The 22961-nt window shown below is 48.6% G+C and overlaps 1 protein-coding gene across 1 annotated transcript; it reads left to right on the plus strand.

Moving 5' to 3' along the window:
• Positions 1 to 2250: 2250 nt before the first annotated feature.
• Positions 2251 to 18054, plus strand: TF (transferrin). Its single transcript, XM_074833390.1, has 17 exons — positions 2251 to 2390; positions 4412 to 4575; positions 4784 to 4892; positions 6187 to 6378; positions 6575 to 6710; positions 7145 to 7200; positions 8517 to 8686; positions 8812 to 8998; positions 10052 to 10206; positions 10953 to 11046; positions 11458 to 11493; positions 12179 to 12337; positions 13383 to 13527; positions 14446 to 14510; positions 15782 to 15966; positions 17192 to 17378; positions 17815 to 18054. Exons 1-17 carry the CDS (start codon positions 2348 to 2350, stop codon positions 17850 to 17852), a joined length of 2121 nt encoding a protein of 706 aa, XP_074689491.1. The 5' UTR covers positions 2251 to 2347; the 3' UTR covers positions 17853 to 18054.
• Positions 18055 to 22961: the final 4907 nt, after the last annotated feature.

Genomic DNA, 22961 nt, shown 5'->3' on the forward strand with positions numbered 1-22961 from the left:
GGATGTCATGAGGGACAGTGTCAAATGCTTTGCACAAGTCCAGGCAGATGATGTCAGTTGTTCTTCCCTTATCCATCAGTGCTGTAACCCCATTGTAGAAGGCCACCAAATTAATCAGGCATGATTTTCCCTCAGTGAAGCCATGTTGGCTGTCACCAATCACCTCCTTATATTCCATGTGCCATAGCACAGTTTCCAGGAGGATCCGCTCCATGATCTTGCTGGGCACAGAGGTAAGACTGACTGGCCTGTGGTTCCCCGGGTCTGCCTTTTTTCTGTTTTAAAATGGGGTTGTTTCCCCTTTTCCAGTCAGTGGGAGCTTCACCAGACTGCCACAGCTTCTCAAATATGATGGATAGTGGCTTAGCCACTTCACCCGCCAGTTCCCTCAGGACCTGTGGATGCTCAGATATCTTTGATTTTTCAGTGGCACTGCAATGTCTAGGCTTTCTTGGGATATCTGTTAGAAGAGGCATTTTGGAACAAATCAACAAAAAAGTTATGGAAGAACTGTGTGGGACAGCCTCCTGGGAGCTCTTGTGCTTCCTTCCCATGGATGGGGGCACTGCTAAAGCTACTCTGAGCGAGGCAAGGATTGGTGAGACACACGGGGAGCTGGGGATGGATTTCAGGGGCATATACATGTCTCAGTGGAGGAAGACCTTGGAGGGCCACAGCTTGTGGAGTAAACAGAGATGGAAGATCTTTTAAAAAGGAAGGAAGGCTTGTGGTGGGAGCGAGTACCCCCCAGTTGCGGTGTGTTTGGAGATGCTCTGGACAGAAGTGCTGCTCTTCTGGGAAAGCAGGGGATGAACGGATGAGAAATAGGAACTAGCCATGCTGAAGTAACTGCTAAAGATGATGCTGAAATAACCAGCATGGCCACGAGTGCCTCTCGCTCAGCCTGTAGGGAGCTCCAGCAACCAGAGTCACAGGTAGGGCAGGCTCATGGTGCCACAGTGGAGGTGGTCATTGCCTGAAGGTCTCCAGGCCCCCTCCATGGGTCATTTTGTAGAGCCATATCCCTGACCTGACACTGGGCTTCCTCTTGCACTGAAGACACTATGGCCACCACCACCCACCTGCAGGTTACTTTGCCCTGAGCCTTCTGGGAAGAGGGAGAAGAGTTAACCCAGTGTGCTTCTAGCCAACCTCAGCCAGGAGCCTGCTGTGGGCAAGCCCATGGCATTGCTGTGTGGAGGGTGCAGGTTGTGGGAGAGGAAGGATGTGTGCAGGGGATCCAGAAGATCACAAAGAGGGGCTGGTGCTCCTGAGAGCAAGCCTGGGAGCTGGACCTCACCACTGGGCTTCCTACAGCACTCCTGTAGCTTGTGTCGGGTGGATGTGGTGGCTGGACCAGCCCTAGCAGCAGTCTAGGGTAGTTGTCAGGGCTTGTGGGCTAGCTGATGTGGTCCAGGGACTCTCATTTAGTGTGCATGTGCCAAAGTCAGCCCAAAGCTGGTCTTGTAGCCTGCAGCAAAGATGAGGACATTGAGCCTGGGACAGCATCATGAAGGCAGACCTTCATAAATCTAGCCATGCCCCACTGCTCCTGGCTGCAGGGAGATAGATCAGGAATAATACAACTGGATGGAGAGGTTTTGCAGAGGAAGGGGAAGGAGGGTAACTGCTAATCTTAACATTTCTTCCTAGGTTCATCCCAAGAATTTAACAAAGGTGCAGAGTGATGTTTCCTTCTGGCTGTAGGGAATTTATTGAGCTGTCTGGTCACTGCCATTGATTTTCTTTGTCTGTGCAAGAAGCTTGCCAGATCACGTGTAAGGAAGATTTACTGCTTTTTGACCCCATTGCCAGGAGAGCACAAGGGAGCGGGCAGACATTTAGGGTGCTGCAAGCCAAAGGGCGATGGGCACAACAGCAGCAGTTTACTGGCAAACATGCAAAACTCAGGGCTGAATCCAGCAGGGACTTTCTGAGATTAGGCTGGGCAAGGCAGGGGGTGGCTAGCACAAAGAAAATAGCCCCTCCTGTGGCGTTTCAGCCCGCAGGGGAATTCAAATGTCACAACTTGGGAATTTTCCATCTGAAGCCCCTTGTAAAATGAAAAGGAACTTGCCCTGCTCTGACTCCTGCCTGCGGAGGAGTTCAGTGCCAAAGTGAAAGGCTTCCTAAAAATGGGCTGATCCAGGGAGGGGGGCGATTTAAGAGCTATTGAGAAACAAGGAAGGACAAACAGGGTTAGGTCATTGCTTCTGCAAACACAGCCAGGGCTGTTCCTCTATAAAAGGGGGAGAAAGCAGCTCCAGAGCCATCACAGACTTGGAGGGGACAGTCTGTGACCAAGGCTGCTACACCCCCTCCTCAGCACCTGACTCCCCACTCAAGTATGAAACTCGTACTCTCTACTGTGCTGTCCTTCGGGATAGTGGGTAAGTGTTTGCTGAAAGCATTTCTTGGGGAAAGGAAGAGCCAAAACCTCCCAGGACTGCAGGTTTTCCCCCTAGACAAGGCTGTTTTAGAGCTGCAGCACGTGCCAGACCCAGGCAGCTGTTAAGTAAAAGCCAGGACATGAAGCGATGCTTGCTTTGGCAGCTGTGGCTCTCTGTCAACAAGGGTGGTATTTTGAGTATTAATGACAGCAGCTTTTTCTTTGAGGCAGCCCATGGAGGCTGGAGGGAGGTCTGCAGCTCCCCACAGCAAGCTGCTGAGCACCCACCTGGCAAGGAGGAGGGATGCTCAGCACCCACTGCCGGGGAGGGCACTGCTCAGGAGAGGCACCGTGCTCCTGCTGCTGTGGGGAGAAGGGAAAAATCACCCTCCGACCAACTGCTGTGCCAGGAGAGGAGCAGGGGTTCAGCCAGGGGGGGAGAAACTAGACCAAGACCTGCCTGCATGTGTGTTGGGTTAAACCTGAAGACAGGGACGATAAAATAGAGCTTAAATAACAAAAGACTTCACATACTCCTCCCTCTGCTCCTGCGCTGCTCTGTCCGGCTGCTGCGGCTGCTCTTTGCTTGGGATTCTGTGTACTTTATGCCTAAATCGTGCCACTGCAGAGCTGGCTCTGGTTGAAATGATTATTTCTATCCTCTCTCTCTGCTCACAGCTTTGGCAGGCAATGGGCAGGAAGCCATGGCAAGGAGACTGCTGCCATCTACACCTAACCTGGGGATGGCTGCCTGGAAAGGGAAAGAGGGGTCAGCTTCTTGGAGTAGTCAGTGGGTTTATTCTGATCCTCTATAAAGTGTGGTGGTGATTAACGTCCTCTGGTGGGAAGTGCTCCCTGTGCCACTGGCATTGGAAAGTCCTCGAGCACCTTCGCCGAGTACTAGCACACAATGATGTCTTATTAATGGTGAAGAGTCCTTCCTCTTCCCGTGCACAGAAGGTGCCAAGAGGTTACCCAAAAGCCCTGCGGCAGAAGCCATGGCACTTGGGGTCTCATTGCCTTTCCAGTGTTCACCAGTGCAGCCAGGCTGACTCCCTCAGGATGTCCCCATCCAGCCTTTGCCCAGGGCAGGATGGCTGGCAGCACTCCATTAAGGTGACCATGGCTTTGTGCAGTCAGGACTTGAAAAACGTAGATAATGGCAGTAGGAATTAAGGCTAAGGATTCTCCCTGTGGCCAAATTCAGCACCTCCACGGGCTCAAAAATCAAGTAAGAGAGAATATTTCAGAGGTGAATGAGAAAATGGAAATGACACAGGTTAATCTGGAGATGTTTGAATGAAATGTGCCATCAAGGGTTTGGAGGGAGTGAGCTGTGTCTCTTGGTCTGTGCAATCCTGCCAGGAAGGGGCAGAGTTAAGGTGAAGTGAAAGTTAAGGTGAAGTAAAGCACATTCTTTAACTGCAACTTTCCAGCATTTCTGGTGTTTAGGCTGCTGAAGGAGGCATGAGTCTTTGTCCACCTGAGGTCTTTGCTTTGCTCTGGTCTCCCAGAGCAGCCAGTCAGCTGCATTTACTGGTTGGGGGACTCTTAGAAGAGAGGATTGTGGCAGTGGTATGGCATCTCTGTTACTGGGTGTAGTGGAGGAGGTGAGATATAAAGAGACAGTTAAATATATCAGATCATCTAGCCACCAAGGAGGTCACGTGTGGCAACGTGCTGAACGTAGTCTGGCCAGGTCAGAGCTGCTCTCCCTCTGGGGTTATTTGCACAGAAGTGGGTGTTGCTGTGAGCTCGGTCTGCTTGAATCACGATGCTGTGCGGGACATCCATTACCCAGGAACAGGAATGATCCTCCCAGATGTTCCTGAAGGTGCACGTCAGGCAAGAAAGAAACTGCCTTCCTGCATGACTTAGGAGATGTGCAAGGGAGATCCTGCACTCGGCCATCACCCGAGGCCAGGACTGCAGGGCACCAGAGATCATGTATTCAGAGTTTTTTCTCTCCATGTAGTGCCTTTCTACCTCTCTGAGACGATTTATTTCTGGTTCTTTCTGCAGCTCTGTGTTTTGCTGCTCCCCCCAAGCCAAGCATCAGATGGTGCACAATATCCATCCCAGAAGAGAACAAATGCAACACTCTAAGAGACCTCATGCAACAAGAGAGTGTTGCATTGAGTTGCCTGCAGAAAGCAACGTACCTTGACTGCATAAAAGCCATTTCGGTGAGTGGGCAGCAAATATCTGTGATGGGCACTGAGGATGTTGCAGCAGCCTGGAGGAGGTTGGGGTTTCCTTTGAGTCACTGGTTGTTACCTGTGATCCCCATGTAGAGAAGGGCTCACCCACAAGGAACCAGGAGAGACTCCAGGAAAGCATTTCCCTCATGCTCCCTGCTCTCTGTTTACTGACCTAAATCTTTTTTTTGTTTAGAATAATGAAGCAGATGCCATTAGCTTGGACGGTGGTCAAGTTTTTGAGGCAGGCCTTGCCCCCTACAAGCTGAAGCCCATTGCTGCTGAGGTCCATGAACAAAGTGAAGGTACATTTTTATGCAATAGTTTTAAGTCAGGTGGTGGTAACAGACTGATAGTGCAAAGGCCATCCTTCCCATGCAGAGCTCCCACGTTATTTCTGTTGGGTGTCCAAGATATTGCTGCTGGCTGCCAGATCCCAGAGGAGAAGGGGTGGGGGGCAGTTAAACCAAAATGTGAATCATCACCCATGGCCATAGAGAAAGGGGCAGAGCCAGTGCCCCATTTCTGACATCAGCGACAATGAAAGTCATTGATCCTGTGATGATGCAATGGCCATGGAAGGAGAGCACCATGAGCAGAAATCATGGTCCTCCTGAAGCATGGCATAAAAACTGTGCTGGTCCCAGAGATCTTCTTCTTTCAGTGACCTTGAACTACATGGGTAAAACACTAGGCTAGATAGCACAGATAACCTGTGTATCTTCCTGCACAGTTATCAAGACCAAAAAAAAGATTGAAAAGGCAACAGCATTGTCATTAGTGGTTGCGGAGGAATGCGCATTTGAGATGACTGAGGCAAGAGGTGCAGGCAATGCACAGAAAAAGAAGAGCAGCATACAAAATTGCTCTGCAGAAACCCCTTCTGATAAGTTAGCTCTGTTGCTCCATCCCTATTCACTTTCTGTACCATCCTTCGTGTTGCCTGTCTTTCCCCCGGGAGCTGAACAGATGCTATTTCCCCATTTTTGTCTGTCTCGCCTCATGCAGTTCCACCATGTCCAAAGCTCCCAATCTCTTTTGACCTCTGCCCTTGAGTTCAGCCTCTTTGTACACAATATTCAGGATCAAAACAACACCGCAGAGTCATTCTCAACGCAGTAGCTAAGAAAATGCAGATATTAAATGGCAGGCTGTGGTCTCTACCACCCCTAAAACTCAGTCATTTTATTCATACATAGTAGGTGATGGACTAGGTTTAATTTTAAAGACTAAATGTGGAATTTCAGTCTCACAAGGCCTACGTGTATGCTTCAGTGGGCAACGACATTTGAGAAAAGACTTGCCAAAAAGACTTGTTGAAGCATCCTTACAAAACTATGGGCATGTCTGATGACTGTCCAAGTGCCAAAGTATTTTGCATGTGGTAGTATTTTTGGGTCACTTATCATTACAAGTTGTAATAAACAGCTTTGGTTCGATATTGTCAGTGTAGCTCATCCCTAAGAAAATGGGAAGACCATGAGTGTTCAAGCAACGTTGCTAATTATTTGGAAGTGCAACACTTTATTCTCTAGCAGGATTTGAAAAGTTCCTGAGTCCTGCTTTTTCATTGCTTTCCTGATTTTTCCCTCACTGCAGGCTCCACAACCAGCTACTATGCTGTGGCCGTCGTGAAGAAAGGAACAGGCTTCACAATAAATGACTTGCAGGGCAAGACCTCCTGCCACACGGGCCTGGGCAGGTCCGCTGGTTGGAACATCCCGATTGGGACACTCCTCCGCCGGGGAGACATCAAGTGGGATGGCAAAGAGTCAGCCTCCATCGAGCAAGGTAAGGTGGGAAATGTGAGATAAATGGGTTGATGTTAATCCAGGGACGGGAGTACGGCAGAAGTGATGAAACCTGCAGAGTTCCAGGGGTGGCTCGCAGACCAGTTGAGACACTGACATTCTTTGCCCATCCCCTCCCTTCCAGGTCATTGTAAAAGTGATTTTTAGACTAACTGTTGCTTATTTCTCATCCATAGCCGTGGCCAATTTTTTCTCTGCCAGCTGCGTGCCTGGTGCCACCACTGAACAAAAACTGTGCCGTCAGTGCAAGGCAGACTCCAAAGGCAAATGCTCCCGCACAGGACCTTATTCTGGATATTCTGGAGCTTTTCAGTGAGTGAAAGTTATTTTTCCTTTGTGGAAATATGCTAGCCCTGACACATACAAGTTTTTATTATACCAGGTAGGGTTGCATTGTAATCAGGGGTCCTGAGGTGACTGAATTTACAGAACAACTGGGAGTGCTGGTAATTAAAGATCCAATTAGTAATAATTGGCAGGCAGCTAGCGGGAGATGAGAGCCACCTGGGTGGTATGGTTTTGCACAGACTTAAGAATACCCAGCATTAATGTTGTGCTAAATCTAACCGGGCTTCTTGAGCATTATTTCTCTGCCATTACATTTTCTTCCCTGCAAGCATAGCTTTTTCTGGAGAAGACCACTGCTCTACAGTTGCAATTTGTGCCAAAGTAATTTGCTGAAACAGGAGATAGGGAGCCACAATGCCTGTTTTTTTTAACGTCTCTTCTGTTCTTCCCACCTGCAGATGTCTGAAAGACGGAAAAGGAGACGTGGCTTTTGTGAAACACACAACTGTTCAAGGTAGGCCTGCAAGGTCACCTGGTTCTCTCCTTTCAAGTCCAACCTCTCGCTGCCACTCCATCCTACAATTAGTCCACACTGTGCAGGCTTTATTCTTCTCCAGGTTTGCCCTAAACCTCTTCTCATTTCATCTCTAGAAACATGTTTTGCACACTGTGGACTGACTCATCCTTGTTATTGAGAAATATGATTATGGCGGGGCCCACTATTTCTTCTTTGAGGTTCTCCTTTGAAGAAGGAAAACCTGCTTGATTTAAGTTCAGTGGCATTATTGATGGTGCCATATCACAAACCCAGACGTAATGATATCAGAGCAAACACAGGGTGAGTAATTGTGTAGGTAATTATGCTCACCCATCCCTCTGGGAGGGATTTTGGAGGGAATTCAGCCCACAGTAGGAGTTTACTAACTCTGCACTTCTCAGACATGGAAGATGGCCTGGCACGCCCAGGATCTGCAAGTGACCTTAATGGAGGGCCACCAAGATGGTCACGTGCAGGGACATTTGTCCTGTGAGAAGATACTCAACAGGGTGGGCTTGATCAACCTGGAGAAGAGATGTCTTTGCAGGGACCTCAAGAGCAGCCTGCTTGTACCTACAAGGAGGCTAGCAAGAAGGTGGATCCAAGATCTTTATGGAGGTGGACAGTGGAAAGATCAGAAACAATAATCATAAACTGAAACAAGAGTGGTTTGGACCAGATACAAGGGGAAATTTTTTCCACTTGAGGACAGTCACTAGTGGCACAGGTTGCCCAGGACAGCTGTGCACTCTCCATCCCTGAAGGTTTTCAAGATCCACCTGGAGCAACCTGGTCTGCCCCTGCTTTGACCAGGGGATTGGACCAGAGATCTTTGTAGGTCCCTTCCTACCTGAGTTCTGTAACCCTGTGATCTCAGTCCTAGGGTCTGTTTTCAGCCTTGACACAGGCTACCTACTGGCCTTCACAGACCATGTGCAGCTCCTGACCTGTTCAATCCATTTGTATGGTGTTCATAAATGTATTTGTGTCCATTTGTACGTGTCTGGATGTCTAGGCAGTACTGCCACGTAGATCCTTTTACTGTAGGGTTAGTTATGACAGAGGCAGACATAATCTCTCTTTCACAGGCACACGTATTCTCCTTTCTGCATCGCCTTCGTATGACCACAGTGATCACACTACCATTGCAAAGGGGGTGCGTGCAATCTGTCTTCTGCAAAGAATTCTCCCCCAAGCTTCAGCAGAAATAAATTCATTACAAAGCTGCCCCAGACTGGCTTTTTTTGTCTATTTTTGTGATGGTACAACTCATGGTTCCTCCCTTCCTCCAGAAAACGCCCCAGAGGAGAAGGACAAGTATGAGCTTCTGTGTCTGGATGGCAACCGTCAGCCTGTGGACAACTACAAAGACTGTCACTGGGCCAAGGTGCCTGCTCATGCCGTCATGGCTCGAGATGATAGCAAGATTGATGACATCTGGAGCTTTCTCTCAAAAGCACAGGTATTGTCAAGCTCTCCTTTCCTTCCCCTAGCATCCCTTCTTCTGTCCTCTGGCTTTGCTTGCTCTCTCCAGCCTTCCAAGAGCTTTGGTATAGTCATTTGCTGATTATTTTTTCCTCATGGCAGGAAAAATTTGGTGTGGGCACAACCAGCAGCTTCCACCTCTTTGGGCCACCTGGCAAGAAGGAGACAGGCCTCAAAGACTTGCTTTTCAAAGACTCTGCTATACTGCTGAAGCGTATCCCATCACTGATGGATTCCCAGCTCTACCTGGGTTTTGAGTATTACAGTGCCATCCAGAGCCTTCAGAAAGGTAGGCAGGACCTGAAACAGTAATGTGTCAGCGTGAGCTGCGTTGAAGAGATGGGATCAGCAAATACATCTGGGCAAAAGGAACATGATTTTTTCAAACACAGACAGTATTATCTGCAAAATATTTCCTGTGAAAGGTATTAGCATTAAAATCACACAATCTTCACAAAATGCATTTACATCAACAAAAGGAATTTGTTGATTCCAAAGTCAAAATAACATTATCACCTCGCCGACAAAGGTGGAAAATTTACACAGACTCCACCTCTTGTCTCTTCACCATGACTACAACAACAAAAATTGCCCACAGTTATTCAGCCGGTGGTAGAGTTTGGGCATGGTCAAAACTGCTGTTTAGGAAAGCCATTTCTGGGATGTAAGAGGAAGGAACATCTGGGGACACCAGGTCCAGTATTGGCCACTTGAGGGCAACAGTGTCCTTTATGTCCATCTAGACTCATCAAGCATTTACTGATGTCCTAGCTGGCTTTATGAGAGTCAAACACCCCACAAATGACCTTCAAAACCCACTTAAAATGTGTAGTTGCTCAGATATCTCTGTGGTAGGCTCAGCTGCGATGCCATTTATGGCAGGGGGTGCATGGACTTCATGTAGCATCAAAACAGATTCAAATTCACAGAATCATAACCAGGTTGTATTTTTCCAGCTTGGTCTCGTCTTAGTCTCATGGTTGTCTGGGCTGTGACGTCTGGAGAAACGTGGAATATGTTATAGGCAGCAATACCAAGTACTATTAACGCATGGTGGGTTAGTGGTTGCAATGTTTTAGCTAACACAAATCTGTGTGAATGGCTTGTGTTATGCAGATATCCTTTCTGACCTGTAAGTTGATTTTTGAGCATCCTTCAGCTTAAGAATCATCCCTTCTATTCACACCAGCCCAGGGCTTATTAAACAAGAATGCCTTGCACTGGACAGCAGCAGGCTGGTTTCGTGGCTGAACCCCACACACCCAGGAATTAGCCTGTTTGTAGCTTTTTTGTTCAGCAGAGCTCTAGGCTTATTCTTGTTTTTCCTCTGCCGGTTCTACAGATCAGTTGAACCCCAACCGCAGAGAAAACAAGACACGGTGGTGTGCAGTAAGCAAGAATGAGAAGAGCAAGTGTGACCTCTGGAGTGTGGCGAGCAACGGGGAGGTGGAGTGCACCGTGGCAGAATCCACCGAGAAGTGCATTATTAAGATCATGGTATGGCTTTTTGTTCTTTTCTTTTCCCGGTGAATGTCTCAGATGGAGAGGGGTGTTGCTTCTTTCAGCCCGGGAATAGATGGGGTGGAGGGAGTGTAGATTTTAAGATAAAATATTGGGAGCTTTGCGAGAAATACCAGTGGACTGAAACCAACCTCATCACGGGGAAAAGACTTGACTACTTTTTCACTGATCAACATTTTCCAAAAAATTTTATTGGACAGTGTTCTTTTATGAGGTTTCCTAAGTAAAAATCAATTTTCTGGCGTGAAGTAACTTTTTATTTGGAAAAGGAAGTCAAAATACAAATTTTGCAAAATGCAGAGCAAAACAGTTGCCTGCTTAGAAGAGGAGTGATTCCATAGCGTAGGGAATCCAGAGGATGTTAGTGGCAGTTCAGAGGGTTGGGTCAGTACTGTGAAGACAGCACAAAACACAAATTTGAAAGAACAGGTGAGATAAGGAACTCTGTTGGGCAGGGAAGTAGGCGAGGAGAGACACACGCCTAAACCTGCGAGGAGAGCTGCTGCTGGAGGTGGGTACAAGCACACAGGAACGATAATTTCAAAAGTTCCTCTGCATCAGCAAGACCTCCTCTATCCATATGCTAAGGGATGGCCTCTCATGTCCCCTTAGCCCCAAGCTCTTCTCCCTTCCATCAAGTGCTTCTTTTACAATCTGATTTCTGAAAAGTGCTGTCTGGGGACCTACAGCGTCGTTTCACCACTGCGCCATTTTCATTGCAGAAAGGTGAAGCAGATGCTATCAGCTTAGATGGAGGGTTTGTCTACACTGCTGGCGTGTGTGGCTTGGTGCCAGTGATGGGAGAAAACTATGAAGGTAAGCATCATCCTGGGCTGCCCCTCTGGGTCCAGGTGGTGGGGAACGGGCTGGTGCAGAAGCACTGGTTTTATTTTAAAGTCTAAAAATCAGACTCCGTGCTGTGTCCTGCAGAAAACACACGGTGCTCTGAGGCAACTCTGCTCACTGCTGCGTGTCTCATCTTTCCATGAAGGTGGAACAGCCCTGGGAGAGTGGGCATCAACAGTCAGGAATACAACAATCTCCAGCTCCTCTCTTCTTCGTTTTAATCATGATGTCCCTGTGCTATAGCACCAGCCTCAGTAAAACCAGTTGTTTTAGCTCCGAGCAGCAGATGGAGGCTGTGCTTTGTTCTGTTGATGAGTGAGCTCAATCCTCTTTTGGATTTGCATCTTTTATCTAATATCATCTTCTTTTTCTCTCCCTCAGAAAATGATCAGTGCAGCAAAGAAGAAGGAGAACCAGGTAATTACTGCCAACAGAGGGACAGACAACAGTCCTGATGGATATAAGTAGAAAAATATGTCATGGGTGGAGAATAAAATGGCCAGTCTCCACACAAAGAGCCACTGTGTCTAAGGTGGATATTAAAAATTCAGGAGACAAATTTAGTAGTCGGATGGGAAGTCTGGGTCTGCAAGCACATATCAAGGCAGAGCATACAGTAGCGGCAGAGATTTGTGCTTAGGTGCTGCTATCTGGGGCACAGTCACACCATAGTGGTGCCAGGGCTGCAAACAGGAAAAGAGGGTCTGGGTTGTAGCCTTAGGAAATTGTTCTTTATAGAAATGGGAAGAGGGAGAGGAGGGAAGGGTTTTGCCCTTTGCTAAAGAAGGAGTAAGAAATCAGAAGGGGATAAGAAATCATCATGTATATCTTGCTTTGGCCTTCTCACATACCTAAGTGTCAGAGTTTGGGGGGGCGGGGAAATGTCAGGGATAATAATTTCCCAGGAGCATGGTGGCAGTAGAGGCATCACATCTGCAGGCTCTTCCGTTGTCGCTGCTTGGCAAATCATTTATAAGTGCAAAGTATTTCTCCTATGCTGTTCACAGACGCCCTTTCCCAAGCGGAGCCAACGCTCTCCTAAGGGAGCACGGTGGGATCCTCGGGTCAGCCCTTAATTCTCCTCTATTTTATCTTCTGAAAGCGTCCTACTTTGCTGTGGCTGTTGTGAAGAAATCTAACAGCGATATCACATGGAACAATCTGCAGGGCAAGAAGTCGTGCCACACCGCTGTCGGGAGAACTGCTGGCTGGAACATCCCCATGGGCTTGATTCACAATAGAACAGGGAACTGCAATTTTGGTGAGTCGAGTTCTGCATCCATTTCTACGAGCTGGGAATCTGCTTGCAAAGCTGTTTTCCCCTCCTTCATCTGATCTTCAAAGTTTCTTGTGCCTCAAAGATTCCCACCTGGAGGTGGGAAACGGAGAAGAGGTTATTTAAGGTTTCACTGAGCAAAGTTTTAGGCTGTTGGTGACTGTTTCAGCGTAAGATGCGGCATGCCAGCTGCTTGAGGGGGAGGGTGTTTCTTTCTTTTCACATCTCACCCCTTCCCTTTGCAGCAGCCCAAAAGGTATTCCCAAAAAGGGAATACAGGCTGCCCCAGGTATAGGGGGCCTGGTGCTTGTGCAGGGCGTGAAGTGGGGGTAACAGATGGGTTTATGAATCTCAGGAGGGAGGGGAAGGGCTGAGAATAGGGGACAGAGGCTGGTCTTCATTCAAGAAACTTTGATAAGGGGGTAAAAGTCTGCATTGGCTGTGGGACTTCAGAGATTGTTCAGAAGATCAACTTCTACATCCAACTTTCAATTGGTGAGGATTACGGTCCAACAAAAATAATTTGGAAATATCATCGACCAAGGCAAATTAAGCATATAATTATTATAAGGAAATCTCTAACCGCAAGAAGATACTAGTGTTAGTAATTTTTAGACTCAGCCTCTCCATCCTCCTGCCTGCCTTTCCTTCCCCAGAACTCTGTCCCTTCTTTCCCCAGAGCTCTGGCATTGCTGCCAAATGCAACTCTGCTGACCCATAAAGGCTGTGGAGGTTTGGGCTGGCTCTGTGTGAGCTGGGAAGGGTTTGCAGCAAAATCATTCTTCTTTGTATGCCAAGACAGTGCCTATTGCAACTGAGCCGTAGGCCCCACTTTGTTATCAATAATAACAAGACACAAGTTTCATAGTGAAAAGTGGATGCATGCCATTTGCTGTCCACTGAATCGTGCTCCTTCTCACAGACTGCTTCCAGTTCCCAGTGACCGCTAATACAAATTCACCATATTATTAAAAGAAAACCTAACTTTTCAGTGCAGGAAAAGTGATTTTTTTCCTATTCCTGCTTTCAGATGAATACTTCAGCAAGGGCTGTGCTCCCGGGTCTCCTCCTAACTCCCGCCTCTGCCAACTTTGCAAGGGCTCAGGGGACATCTCAAAGGACAAGTGCGTCGCCAACAGCCGTGAGAGGTACTATGGATATACTGGAGCTTTCAGGTAGGTGATGGAAACACTCAGGCTGCTCTCAAGAACCCTGGGGCTAATCGCGGAGGTAGATCACATACAGAGTACAGCCTCGTGTTGATGCTGATTTGCTGATCTTCTGTTTTTCTCCATTACACTGCTGAAGGAGTGTGTCTGTGTATGTCTGTAATGTTATACATATACATATGTTATACATATTTTCTTTATGCAGCTTCCTGTAAAACGATGTAAAATGTTCCCATTCTGTAAAACTAATGTTCTGGTGCCTCCAGGCAAACTTGGAGAGACACAAGTGTATTGGCCAGACCTCCTCAAATAGCAGCAATGCTACACTTCTAACACAAATAAGGAGGGTTAAAAGATGGGGACCCACAAGCAATGCTGCCACTAGACACCCCCTGTTAAAAATGCTGCTTGCCTTAGTTAAAATGAGCCGTCCTCTAAGAAGTGCAGAGACCAGACGTCAGCCCCAATGCCATCTCTGTACCCACCCAGTATCAGCTCAAGACTAAGTAATTCATATTGGGCATGAATTTAAAAAGAGAATGAATCTTGTTTCATTTACACCTAATAGCAAAGAGACCCTCCTTCAGGTTTTGCAGTCCTTTTGGTGTAAGTTACTGTTTGTACAAAGGTATTGACATGTGCAGGCAGGTATTGCAGAAAGCAAAATGAATTCTGAACCTGGCCAAACTGCTTCTTTCCAGCAGTAAAATAAATTGGCTATTTACCATGTGAGAAGGATGCGAGTTTTTTTCAAGAATGTGTTAAAAGACTCTGTTTCAGATATCCTTAAAATATTCATGGCGGGGGTCCTACACCTGGCTGTGAGATTAATTTTACAAAATAAGACATAGGTCAGATTCAAATCTGTGGGAAAGGGCCAGGATTCAAGCACCCACATCACTTGCCTTTCTTTGTACTTCCCAGGTGTCTGATCGAGCAGGGGGATGTGGCCTTTATTAAGCATTCGATTGTCCAGGAAAATGTTGATGGTACGTATTGATTGCCAGCCGGCTAAACATGAGCCAGCAGTGTGCCCAGGTGGCCAAGAAGGCCAATGGCATCCTGGCTTGTATCAGCACCAGCGTGGCCAGCAGGGACAGGGAAGGGATCTTGCCCCTGTACTCGGCACTGGTGAGGCCACCCCTCAATGAGTGGGTTCAGTTTTGGGCCCCTCCCTCCAAAAAGGCCATTGAATGACTCGAGCGTGTCCAGAGAAGGGCAACGGAGCTGGTGCAGGGTCTGGAGCACAGGTCTGATGGGGAGCGGCTGAGGGAACTGGGGGGGTTTAGTCTGGAGAAGAGGAGGCTGAGGGGAGACCTCATGGCCCTCTACAACTCCCTGAAAGGAGGGTGCAGAGAGGGGGGATGAGTCTCTTTAACCAAGTAATGAGTGATAAGACAAGAGGGAATGGCCTCAAGCTGCGCCAGGGCAGGGTCAGACTGGCTCTTAGGAAGTATTTCTTTGCAGAAGGGGTTGTTGGGCGTTGGAATGGGCTGCCCAGGGCAGGGGGGGAGTCCCCATCCCTGGAGGGGTTGAAGAGTCGGGTTGACCCAGCGCTGAGGGATCTGGTGTAGCTGAGAACTGTCAATGTTAGGCTAATGGTTGGACTAGATGATCTTCAAGGTCTTTTCCAACCTAGACGATTCTGTCATTCTGTGATTCTGTAGTTATTGTGTTACACAGGTCTTGGCGGGGCTGCCTTCCCCTCTCTGCATTATTTTTGTTCCCAGTGCAGAAGGTAATAGCAAGCTTTACCTGTTCATCCTGTCAATCTCACCCCTCCCACGGGAGAGGCAGAATTCAAGCATCAGCACGTGCTATCTGCCCAGGGGGGCTCTTCCCTGACATTTCTGCAGAGACACTTCCCCGCTAACTACCATTTCATTTCAGCTGCACGATTATTCAGGTGGTCCCTTAACCACAGACTCCTGCCTCAACACCTTTGCGCAGCACTCTAGCTCCCCGTTTGCCTGAAAATTAAAAGTTCAGTTCACATTTCTCAAAGCAGCGGCTGAAGTTTTCCAGGCGTTTGGGAAAAAATGCAAGGAAGGAGATGTAACTAAATTCCCCAGCCTGCTCTGAGAGTCTGACTCATCCCACTGACTTCTCAGAGTTTTACTTACAGCCTCCTTTGCACATGCCAAGGCTCCAAGTGCCAGTGCACATGCAGGCAGGTACAAATGCCTTGCTTAGATGTTGTGAGGCTGATGTTCTTCTGCTGTACAAGATCTCTGAATCTCCAAACCAATTATCTTTAAAGGCAAAAATAAAGAAGACTGGGCCAAAAATCTGAAAATGGACCAATTTGAGTTGCTGTGCACTGATGGGCGACGGGCAAATGTCATGGATTACCTGAGATGCCACTTGGCCAAAGTTCCTACCCATGCTGTGATCGCACGACCTGAGAAAGCAAAAAAAGTCCGTGAGCTGCTGGAGAAACAAGAGGTTAGTAGTACTGACAGTGGAAGAAATGTTCTGGGGTTGTTTTTATGTGGGATGTTTGCAATTTTAGAGTAATGACCCTAGAATCATAGAATGGTTTGCGTTGGAAGGGACCTTAAAGACCGTCCAGTCCCAATCCCCTGCCACGGGCAGGGACACCTTCCACTCGCCCAGGTTGCCCAAAGCCCCGTCCAACCTGGCCTTGAACCCTTCCAGGGAGGGGGCAGCCACAGCTTCTCTGGGCAACCTGTGCCAGTCTCTCACCACCCTCACAGGGAAGAATTTCTTCCTGATATCTAATCTAAATCTGCCCTCTTTCAGTTTAAAACCATTACCCCTTGTCCTATCCCCACACTCCCCGATCAAGAGTCCCTCCCCCCTTTCCTGTAGCCCCTTTAAGTACTGGGAGGCCGCTATAAGGTCTCCCTGGAGCCTTCTCTTCTCCAGCTGAACACCCCCAACTCTCTCAGCCTGTCCTCACAGGGGAGGCGATGCTTTGAGTTTCCTCAAGTCAGTGCAACGCGGAAGATTTTAAGTTACCGACATGCGGTGACAGCCTTGTCCCTTAGCGTCCCCCTTCCTCCATCCCTTCCAATCTGCTCTTTTTCCTCTTCCACCTTAGCAAATACACCTTTAGGTAACAGCTGAGCCATAGTGGTGGCTATTGTCACGCTACACTTGTGTGACATGAGATTATCCCCTCTTTCTCAGGCTATGCTCTTGCAGGTGTGTTTCAGAAACTCCTCTGGGGTGTCTGGTCTCTAACCCAGCTGGGTCAGGCACAGCCCCAGGAAGACAGCAGCCTCCCTGCACACACACAGTCTTACATCTGCTGGTGTAAACGTAACCAGGTTAAACCAGCTCTGATTTTACACTGAAAACGTTAATATTTGCTCCACCGTCAGGGTCTGCTGAGAGGCACTTGGGAATTCAGCTCCTTTTGCTTTCAACTCATGGCTAAGACGTAGGACCTGCTGGCAGCATCTGCCGATGGGTTCTGCATGTAGTGACACATCAAAATGGAAAAAAAAAATGTTTTGACATTTGTGCCACAACTGTGCCTACACAGCACATGGTCAGAAGGTTCAATCCTAAATCTCTGGAGCTTGGCTGGGGGCTCCCCAGGATGATGGTGAAGAACTAAGACTAAGAGCTAGGCTTGTACTAGCTGAATCCCACCCGCTTTCTACTTTTTACATACACTTACCTCTTCGTGCCTTTATTTCAGAAACTGTTTGGAACGAAAGGAGTTGAGAAAGACAAGTTCAAGATGTTTGAGTCTGAAACCAAGGACCTTCTGTTTAAAGACTTGACCAAGTGTCTGGTCAAACTCCGCAGTGGAATAACGTACAAGGAATTCCTCGGAGAGGAGTACTATGCTTCAGTGGCTAGCCTCAATACCTGCAATCCATCAGGTAACTGTAACGGCCCCAGAAAGAAGTCCACAAATTGCAGTTTTTAGCCTCATAGGCATGGACAGTCCTCTGTAGCTGTCCATTTAATTTTTCAAAGCAAAATAAGGATAGCTGATGAAGATGCCAGTATACTTTTCTCAGAGTTCCTTGGATGAACTAAGAACAGTCTTGAAGTCTGCTGCTCTGGCATCAACAGGAATCAAAGATTTTTGCTCACCTTTAGAAAACATGCACTTTGAGAAATGGTAAAAAGACACCCCCTGCCCCATCCCATCAGTGTGTGTTCAGTGCGATGTGTGGTTAATGCTCATTTTTTTGTGGCACACTGAATATATTTTCCACGTGATGACGTTGTTGGCGTGGCTGGGTGTGTGCTGGTGGGATGGGAGTGTTTAAAGGCAGGATCTGAACTTTTCCCTGTCCTTTCCCTCTTCAGATCTCCTCCAGGTGTGCACCTTCCTTGAGGACAAGTAGCGAGCCGGGGAGGACCCTTGCTGGAAGGGGAGGAAGCTTCAAGCCGTGACTCCTCTCATGCCCTCAGCACTGGACACCGACACACAGAGGGCCCTCTGCCTTCACTGCTTTCTCTGCCCTTCCTCATCACTCTGAAAGTGGCTGTTTGAGACTTTACCATTCTCTGATGCCATCACAGCAAGAAATAAAATCTCAAATCTAAGCAGGTGTCCTGAGATTTTTCAAAAAGAGTCCTTAAGCCCATTCCTTGCTCAGCACCTCTCGGGGTAGGGCAGTGCCAGATACCAACATGGCTATTATCACTTAAGGGTACTGCTGCCCATTAGAGAAATTTGTTTCAACATATGCCAAAGCAAAATGGATTAAATATGCCCTAGAGTCTAATTAACAGATGTTTTGTAATCTCTGTGCTTTTGCTTCACCGAGGTTATCCCATTATCTCCCAGGCAGATGACAGCTGCCCAGTGTGGTTGGGACACAAGAAGAGGGAGAGTGTTTATGTCGGGGAAGCTGAAGGGAAGAGAAGGAAAAAAAACCAAAATAAACCAAAAAAATACAGCTGTTGTAAGATGGAAGGTGTGAATAGAAATCACTCCATCTGATATCTCAGCCATCTGGATCTGAGTCACTTCCACCAGGCAGTACTCTTAAAACACATAAGTGTAGCAATGGGGAGAGTCTAGGCTTAAGACTTCCTTTCTGAAAAAAATCTAGGACGGACTTAGAAACATGTAGGTTTTGGTAGTTTGTGCGACATGCTGCTGACCTGAAAACAAACATGTAGGTGGGCAGCTTTGTTGTCCCTCAAACAGGGTTTGTTATCCTGTGTGCAAAAGCCAATCTTACACACAGAGCCTAGATACCAATTTACTCCATAGTTGTGCAAAGAAGGGTGCTAGGTGGTAATTCCACAAAGCCAGCACACCACATGGTAAAACTTTAAGGTATTTATACACTTCAGACTACACAAATACACATTTACTGTAATGACCATTGGTTAGTTTCTTATCACTTTATCCCTCATTGGTTAACATTCCTTGTCTCGATTTAAAGTTACAGTGTGTTTTAGTTTTTCTGCACAAGCTCAGAGGGTGAGGGGTTTTATTTAGGCGGGGTCTTCAGAGCAGGGAGCGTGATTTTTACTATTACAACGAGGATAGTTCCTCCAAAGGGCACTGTAATCTCTAATTAAGCTGATTTATGGTATACAATTTTAACGAGCTCCCATATTTCACAGAATCACAGAATCATCTAGGTTGGAAGGGACCTTGAAGATCATCTAGTCCAACCGTTAACCTAGTACTACACCAGATCCCTCAGCGCTATGTCGACCCAACTCTTCAACACCTCCAGGGATGGGGACTCCACCACTGCCCTGGGCAGCCCATTCCAACACCTGACTACCCGTTCTGTAAAGAAATACTTCCTAATATCTAGTCTAAATCTGCCCTGGCGCAACTTGAGGCCATTCCCTCTTTGTCCTATCGCTTGTTACTTGGTTAAAGAGGCTCATCCCCAGCTCTCTGCACCCTCCTTTCAGGGAGTTGTAGAGGGCCATGAGGTCTCCCCTCAGCCTCCTCTTCTCCAAACTAAACCCCCCCAGTTCCCTCAGCTGCTCCTCATACGACATGTGCTCCAGACCCTGCACCAGCTCTGTTGCCCTTCTCTGGACACAGGATCTTCTTCAAGGACAGTAGCTCCTGATTAGAAGTTCCTCACTAAATCATTGCTGACAGCTTAAAGAACAGCCTGGCCTAACTTGATACATCCTATATGTCCTTGTACTTCATGAGAAACATTTGTACGGGCTACAGCCTGGCTCTGATCCATGGTGAAAATAAACAAGCAAGACAAAAAAGTCTGCTGAGGTTCTCTGCTTCAGAGCTACAGAGTCTGGGGTAATCCAGCAGGTCCCAACCCTGTTGTCAAAGCAGGCATGGAAGAGCTGCTGAGGGCAAAAAGATGCTGAGAGCTTCTGGCTTTGAGGGAATTAATATTTTGATGGGCTCACAGTGATGCTTTTTCGATGCATATGGGATATGTTGTGAGAAGACCGCTAGCCTGACTGATGATCACCTTGGAAGACAGAAATGTAGAGTGTGACAGGAAGCAATGAAATTTAGTTCCTCACATTTATGTAGGATGACATATACTGGAGAGATGGCTTTTTTAACCTGTTCTTTAAAACTGGCAAAGAAAGAGATACAGGAAAGAGATACAGTGCCTCTAAGAGCCTGCTTCTACAACTAACTATGGCTACAGTCTGAAAACTTTCCCCAAGAAAAGCTGCATCATCACTACTCCATATCAGGTGTAACCCCTTGTCCCATAAGTAGAAGGCATGGAAAAAAGCAACCTGACTAGAGGATCACAGAGTAACTCAAGTGGGAAGGGACCTCCAGGAGTCTCCAGTTCAGCCTCCTGATCAAAGAAAGGGGTCAACTGGGTTGCTCAGGGCTTGACCCAGCCAGGCACTGAGAACCTTCAAGGATGGTGACTCCACAACCTCCTTGGGCAACCTGTCCCACTACTTGACAGCCCTCAAAGGGAGGGCTCTTTGTGACACTTCCCCAAGGATGATGTACCTTAAGCACATGGTTCTCCCACTCTGCAGGGTCCAGGGTGCTCTCAGTTCTTCCTAGAAAGCAAGAGGAAGCAAAACCTCTCGCTGCTATTTAAGTTCACACTAAAGATGAGACAAGTGATCTCTGCGGTCGGACCTTCCAAAAGCCATTAGGCTAGAAAGGGCCTACAAGCACCTACATCAAAGCCCTTGTGAGGCCAAAGACATAGGAGGGATCCCAGGGGCATTTGTCAGAGCCACTGGTTCAAGTTGGGGAAGGACACACTGACCGCAGCTGAGCCCCACTGCTGGACTGCAACACACATTTTCTCCTTAACGGCCCGCGGCTTTCCACCCATCTGCAGCCCTTCTCCCAGGCTACTGCCAAGGACGGCTGCTGCAAACCTGGCCTGGCCTGGGGACTTGGTCCTCCAAAGCGCAGGGCTGCACCCCTCCAGGAGCACCAGGTCTGTCCCTGCCCCAAACACATTCTGGCCAGGACATGGGGGTGACTCCAAGACCTGCTGTCCAAGGGGACATCAATGGCCCCATCCATCCCCTGGGCCAAACTGCTGCCGGGGGACGGCTGCCCCCAGCCTCAGTGCTGGCTCTGGAAGGGCAAAAAGGGCAGAAGTTTCTCTCATACCCACTCTGAACCTCTCTTATTTCCGTGTATTCCCATTGCTCCTCATCCTGCACCACAGTGAAACGCCTGGCTCTGTCCTCCTGATGCACTGTACAAATGTGGCCATCTCTTCTCCAGGCTCAACAAGTCCTGGTCCCTCAGCCTCACCCCACAGGGTGAGTCTCCAGTCCCTTGAACACCTTGGTGGCTCTCTTTTGAGCTCTGAAAAGGAATGAAAAGGCTCAAACAAATGAATTTCTGACAATTATTAAGACTAAACTGTGATGTGATGTATGAAAGCTTTGCTTGTGTTTTGCTTCATTTCTTTCTCAAGGACTCCTGACTCCTCAACTGTTTCCTGAGGTCCCTTTGTCTGTTTAGGTCAGATGGAAACGCTCGTCAGGCTCCCTACGGAAATCACTGAGAGCAGAGTCAAGGCCTTCAGTGGGCACTTGGGCAACTCCTAGAATGAGATAAGGGGGCTCGAACAAAGAGACACAGAGACCCTGTTATAGGGAGGATGATTCTGCTGATTTAGGAAGGAGGAACCTGGACGTTACTTCACAGGACACGCTCTGGAAAGAGGGTCACTAGCGAACACTGTGAAGAAGACTGCTTACTTCTTCCCTCAACCACCAAAGACCCTCACCCTATTTCCACTACGCATGTTCAGACTATGTAAATGAATTCCAGGAACTCATTATCATGAGACACCCCTTCCCAGGAAATCTAATGAATATGTATGATTTGTGTGTGTGTAACTGATGTCCCTTGCTGGTTCTGGGGAGCCCTTATGGTGGAGAATCCCCAGGGTGACCCCAGCGCTGCTGATAAAGAATTCCTGTTGAATGGTTGTATTGGATTCTGACTGTTGAGTTACAGAATCATCTCGGTTGGAAAAGCCCTCGAAGCTCCTCCAGTCCAACCATGAACCTCACCCTGACCGTTCCCAACTCCACCAGATCCCTCAGCGCTGGGTCAACCCGACTCTTCAACCCCTCCAGGGATGGGGACTCCCCCCCTGCCCTGGGCAGCCCATTCCAACGCCCAACAACCCCTTCTGCAAAGAAATCCTTCCTAAGAGCCAGTCTGACCCTGCCCTGGCGCAGCTTGAGGCCATTCCCTCTTGGCCTGGCGCTGGTTCCTTGGCTCAAGAGACTCATCCCCCCTCTCTGCACCCTCCTTTCAGGTAGTTGTAGAGGGTGATGAGGTCTCCCCTCAGCCTCCTCTTCTCCAGACTGAACCCCCCCAGTTCCCTCAGCCGCTCCCCATCAGACCTGTGCTCCAGACCCTGCACCAGCTCCGTTGCCCTTCTCTGGACACGCTCAACTCATTCAATGGCCTTTTTGGAGTGAGGGGCCCAAAACTGAACCCACTCATCAAGGGGCGGCCTCACCAGTGCTGAGTACAGGGGTAAGATCCCTTCCCTGTCCCTGCTGGCCACGCTGGTGCTGATACAAGCCAGGATGCCATTGGCCTTCTTGGCCACCTGGGCACACTGCTGGCTCATGTTCAGCCGGCTGGCAATCAACCCCCCCAGGTCCCTCTCTGACTGTTGAACCGATTTCTTTGTTTCAGCTCGCTATCGTTCACAGATGTCTTGCTTGATTCGGAGGGCCCAAAACCAGCCGCAGCACCTAGACGTGGCCAAACACCTCAAGGCATCTCAAACCAAGGGCCCGGTGCTGAGCTGGGAAGGATCAATCCCCTCCTGGACCTCCAGGGCTCTCAGGCCCCTGCAGCCACCCGCGGCCGTGCACTGACCCCGCCCGGGCGGCCAAGGCCGGCGCTCCCCCACCCCGGGCCCGTCCTCCCCGCCCTCAGCACCGCGGGGCACGGCCCCGAACTACAACTCCCATGAGCCCCCGCGCGCCCCCGGCAGCCCTTGCGCGCACCGCCCGCCCTTCCCGGCAGGCCGCGG

Source organism: Strix aluco, chromosome 9 (genome assembly GCF_031877795.1).
Source record: "Strix aluco isolate bStrAlu1 chromosome 9, bStrAlu1.hap1, whole genome shotgun sequence".
Classification (NCBI taxonomy): Eukaryota; Metazoa; Chordata; class Aves; order Strigiformes; family Strigidae; genus Strix; species Strix aluco.

Excerpts from the sequence above, each read along its gene's own strand:
- TF (XM_074833390.1), top strand. The coding sequence starts at position 2,348 with ATGAAACTCGTACTCTCTACTGTGCTGTCCTTCGGGATAGTGG. Across the intron at positions 6,379-6,574 it reads GTCAGCCTCCATCGAGCAAG|CCGTGGCCAATTTTTTCTCT; the intron begins GTAAGGTGGGAA and ends TCTCATCCATAG. Across the intron at positions 8,687-8,811 it reads GCTTTCTCTCAAAAGCACAG|GAAAAATTTGGTGTGGGCAC; the intron begins GTATTGTCAAGC and ends TCCTCATGGCAG.